This window comes from Populus euphratica, unplaced genomic scaffold (assembly GCF_000495115.2).
Source record: "Populus euphratica unplaced genomic scaffold, PopEup_1.0 scaffold1349.1, whole genome shotgun sequence".
Classification (NCBI taxonomy): Eukaryota; Viridiplantae; Streptophyta; class Magnoliopsida; order Malpighiales; family Salicaceae; genus Populus; species Populus euphratica.
In genome coordinates, this window is record NW_011501201.1 from 30,729 (window position 1) to 35,787 (window position 5,059).

The window sequence follows — 5,059 nt, forward strand, 5'->3', positions numbered from 1 at the left end:
AAACAATGCAACTTATCATAAATAAGATGTATTTAATTAATACTTTCTTTTTATATAATTAGTTTCTTTACCTGAAATCTTAAACTAATTAGGATTTTTAGTAATCAAAATACTAGATGACGATTCTAATTTTTTTCTTTCAACTGATAAAAAAATTTTTTTTTTTATCCTTTCCATTCATATCATTTCTAATCTAGAAAAATAATTATTGCGATGTTATTCATATGACATACCATACTAACACTATTATGTGCTCTTTATCTCTTATATAAGAGGAAGAGGGTATTTGATAATTCTTACACTCCTATATCTCTTGTTTCTCGTAGATTCTAGATTTTCTTCTGCATGGTTATATATTTTCATGAATAAAGTATCTTTCAGGTGGTTATTGTTTTGTTTGTTAGGGCTGCCGATGTTCTTTCGCAGCTAGTGGTGGCTTTTCTCAAATGTGGAACTAATCTATTGTCTTCGTGGAAAAGTTGAAAAGGAAAGATTTCAGGAAGCCACCCCCAAGTGGGACCCTACAGAGGCAGCTTGATTTTACCCATCGTTTTTTTCCTATAACCCGAAAACTTATTTTGAAACTTCTTACAAATTATGAAGTAATGCGTTCTCACCAGGACAATAAAAAAATGGACAAAAAGAGAAGCATTTTTGAGATAACTTTGTCAAAGTCAAAGAAATTAATCCTTAATTTAAACTAAAAAAAAAAAGAAGAAGAAAAAGTCAAGAAAATGCTGCTTGTACACGCTGGGAGCTAGTGCCTATAAAATGGTCGTTCCATCCATGCCATCTTGCATCAAATCTCTACATCTTCATACATTCTACAGCTCTGTAACTCACAATATCTCCTATCGAGGAAAAGGAAAAGCACAGAATCTCTGCCTCATTTACAAACTTGCGTTACATTCTTTTGTACCCAAACAAACCTCTGTTCCACGCACTAAGCCCAAGCCTATATAATATCTAATCCTATTTATCTAAGTGCCAGCTTCAATACTTGGACTGCAATGGGAAGCATCGATGACTTCAGCCGTTGTTCTTTCCCAGATGATTTTGTTTTCGGAACATCCTCATCAGCTTACCAGGTACATACTCTAAATTTTGCTGCTTCTGGTGCAGCAATTAGGAGGGGAAAGCAGAACATTATTTAAAATAATACTAGTTATGTTAATTAATTTTTCGTTATTATTTTATTATGATATGCAGTATGAAGGTGAAACAAACAAACATGGTAGAGGACCAGCTATATGGGACACTTTCACTGAGGAACATACAGGTACCAATCTATCTCCTTGAAATTTGTCCTTCCCTCGCTAAAAGTTGAATAGAATTATGTTAATGTCCTAAGAAAACCACCATTATTAACTTTTCAACGTTTGCAGAGAGAATAAATGATCATAGCAACGGAAATGTAGCTGTTGATTTCTACCATCGCTACAAGGTATGGGAGTTCTTCATCATATTTTGGTTGTGGTTATCTATATGATGTAAATAACTATATTGTAATTAATTTAGTGTAATTGTTCTTTAAAAAAATCGATAAATGTTACAGGAAGATGTGCAAAGAATGAAAGAAATGGGAATGGATGCTTTCAGATTCTCCATTTCTTGGTCTAGAGTATTACCACGTAAGTTTTTTTTTTTATTTTAAAATTTGTTCTTGACATAGTAATAGTAATGACACTAGCAGGATTTGACTTTGACGTCTGTTTTCACAGAGTGAATTTCCATTTGATATATAATAGCTTTCCATTGGATTTCTTTTTTTTTGGAAAATGCAGATGGCAGGTTAAGTGCTGGAGTCAACGAAGAAGGCATCAAGTTTTACAACGATCTCATTGATGACCTCCTGAAGAATGGTTATAACCTTTCCCTTCCCTTCAATTAATCTTAATATTTTGCCAAAAATTGATGCGAAAAATCTTATACAACAAAAGGTTTATCTTGTGCGCTCCATCTGATTATATGATGTTTCGTAATATATAGGTTTGCAGCCTTACGTTACTCTCTTTCACTGGGATACTCCACAAGCTTTAGAAGATAAATATGGTGGTTTCTTAAGTCCTAACATTGTGTAAGTAGCAACCTGTCGTTAATTATGCTTCAAATGTCCAAACTTGTTGTAGCTTCGAAATATTATAATCAAATCTGTGATTTTGGCGACTTTGTGGACCTATGCTTCTCTAAAATTCAAAACATTCCTGTAAATATTCTCACATAAAACATCGATTTCCAGAAATGATTTCCGAGACTTTGTCGACCTTTGTTTCCAAAAGTTTGGAGACCGAGTGAAGAAGTGGATTACTTTGAACGAACCGTGGATGTTCAGTGTTCAAGGTTATGACATGGGCACGATGGCACCGGGTAGGATTTCTGTCGTTGTAAATGATCCCCACCGATCCTTAAACACTGGTGCCACTGAAGTGTATACGGTTAGCCATCATTTGTTGCTTGCTCACGCTGCGGCAGTGAAACTATACAAGGAAAAGTATCAGTCATGTCAAGGTGGGCAGATTGGGATAACACTTGTTTCTCATTGGTTTGAACCTTACTCAAACAGTGAAGATGATCAAAATGCAACCAAAAGAAGCCTCGACTTCATGCTTGGTTGGTTAGTATTTTTTTTATATATATCAAATTCAAAAGTACTCTCTGAATTCTTCATTCAGCTAGAGAAGACCTGATATGTATGTATAAACAGAAGGTAATCAGTGTTTTTCTTCATGGTGGCAGGTTCATGGATCCTTTAACTAATGGTGACTATCCACGTAACATGCATGATTTTGTTGGTGGAAGATTGCCCAAGTTCACTGCCGAGGAATCTAAGATGTTGAAGGGATCGTATGATTTTATTGGAATTAATTACTACACAACATATTATGCCCAAAATATCGATGCAAATTATCAGAGTGTTGGATTCATGTCAGATGCTCGTGCTAATTGGACAGGTAACCAATGATCGATATCTTTTCTTTATTGTTCATCTTATTTTTTTTTCAACTAGATGATGTTTTATCAATTATCAATTATTCATTTACTTTGTTATTTTTTAATTTTGTAGGAGAGAGAAATGGAATCCCAATAGGTCCACAGGCTGGTGTAAAATGGCTTTATATTTACCCCGAAGGCATCAGCAGGCTTTTGAATTACACCAAAGATCTATACGGGAACCCAACAATTTACATTACCGAGAATGGTATGGCTGAAATGAACGATCATACATTATGCTACATTTAAGTTTCTTAGTACTTCTCTAACATTAAGTATATATGTTCTTAATGTTTTATTTTATTGATTTTCTTTCCAGGGGTTGATGACGTAAATAACAATGCTTCATCGTTAAAGGAAGCTCTTAATGATCCCATAAGAGAAAAATCTTACAAAGACCACCTTAAGAATGTTTTGAGATCCATCAAGTGAGTTAATTCTTTGTATTTATTAACAAATGATCATTGATACTAAGTTTTTTAAACTATAGCAACAATTATATTATTAAGTTACCAAATCCACTAACTGGGATTCAATATTCATTTATTGCAGTGAGCATGGTGTTGATGTTAAGGGATTTTTTGCTTGGTCTTTAATGGATAATTTCGAATGGGGAAGTGGTTATGCTGTGAGGTTCGGCCTCTACTATGTTGATTACAAAAATAATTTGAAACGATATCCTAAAAAATCAGTCAAGTGGTTCAAGCAATTTCTTAAAAGAGACTCTCATAGTCCTATTTCACATACGTATCCTCTGATTACTTCTAATGAAAAGTCAAAAATTGAAGATAGTTTGGTTCGGGATGCTAAAAGGCCAAGAAATGCCTGAATGCCTTTGGCAGGATTTGAAGTCCAAGTTGTTAGCATCTGCAAATTGGGCTTTCACGGCTGAAAGATAGAGCTCTCAGCATTAATTCAACAGAATTTGGTCACCACTTCATTCATTCAAGGCTATGGTTAAGAATAAAAATTCATGATTCTTGTTTTCCTTTGTTTTATCTTTAATTAGGTTTCATAATTTAATTTGATTATTTTACTGTTGTATCATTTTTTTCATTTGGATTATGATTCATTTAATAATAATACAATTGTTCTGCACCATCATTTATTATGGTTTGTTTAATAGATTATAGTATAAACAAATACAAATGTATTGGATAAACCAAAAATAGGAAAAGTAGAGAACTAAAATAGCTTGATATACACGACAAAATGATGATAGTAGAGTGTTGAGGAGGTGGCTGACTATGAATTAAAGAGAGAGATTATGTATAAAAATACAAAAATATTAGTTTGTGTGGGAGAAACAACCAAATCCAATAAGTTAAACTTACTTTGCAAAGCCTAAGACACTATTCCACAACAGGATTTTATGTTAATGGTTTACATGAAAAAAGTCTCTAGGGAGCGTGGTGTGATTGCAAAGGGCTTGATATCTACACAGCAGGTCTCGAGTTTGAGTAAAAACATGTATCTCTTATAAAAGCTTAGGACAATCAGGGTTTTATTCCCTCACCTGGGTCTATAAAGTGTGCTTTTCTAGGGGTGGTGTTTCCTTGAATAAAAAAAAGTTTTACATGAAAAACAATATCTAATAAATATCTCATTTTCAATGTAATGAGATATCATTATCTATAGGGTTATCCACCATAAGCATTAAAATGCTAAAAAGATAGGCGGAAGAAAGAAAAAAGCAAATTCATAAAATCAATGTTCCAAAGATAATTTGAGCTAAGAAAAACTGCATAACTTGCGATAACAAAGTCAGGCCATAAAGTCACAACTTCTAGTCACACTTTGTGAACCATTAGCCTTATGGTTATCAAGGAAACTAACCATTTCAAACAAGTGCCAACTCAAGCCTAGCTCTAACCATGATCATTACCAGATTTTGTGCCTCCCGTGATAATAGAATCAGTTTCTTATCTTTGTAAATATTGCTATTAATTGTGATTGTAAATTTACTTTATGTTACATAATATTTAATTAAGCCTGACCAAAACTGAAATCATCAATTAATCTCAAATCACACCCTTTATTTAGCATTCTACTAAGTCCTTCAGTGCAT

At 33.4% G+C, this 5,059-nt stretch overlaps 1 protein-coding gene across 1 annotated transcript; it reads left to right on the top strand.

Annotated features, from left to right (window-relative positions):
- The first annotated feature begins 821 nt into the window (after positions 1–821).
- On the top strand, positions 822–3,965 carry LOC105117434 (beta-glucosidase 12-like). Its single transcript, XM_011015100.1, has 11 exons — positions 822–1,088; positions 1,210–1,279; positions 1,386–1,444; positions 1,556–1,631; positions 1,785–1,862; positions 1,990–2,077; positions 2,240–2,614; positions 2,737–2,951; positions 3,065–3,199; positions 3,311–3,419; positions 3,544–3,965. The coding sequence occupies exons 1-11, from the start codon at positions 1,011–1,013 to the stop codon at positions 3,818–3,820; spliced, it is 1,560 nt and encodes a 519-aa protein (XP_011013402.1). The 5' UTR covers positions 822–1,010; the 3' UTR covers positions 3,821–3,965.
- The last annotated feature ends 1,094 nt before the right edge of the window (positions 3,966–5,059 follow it).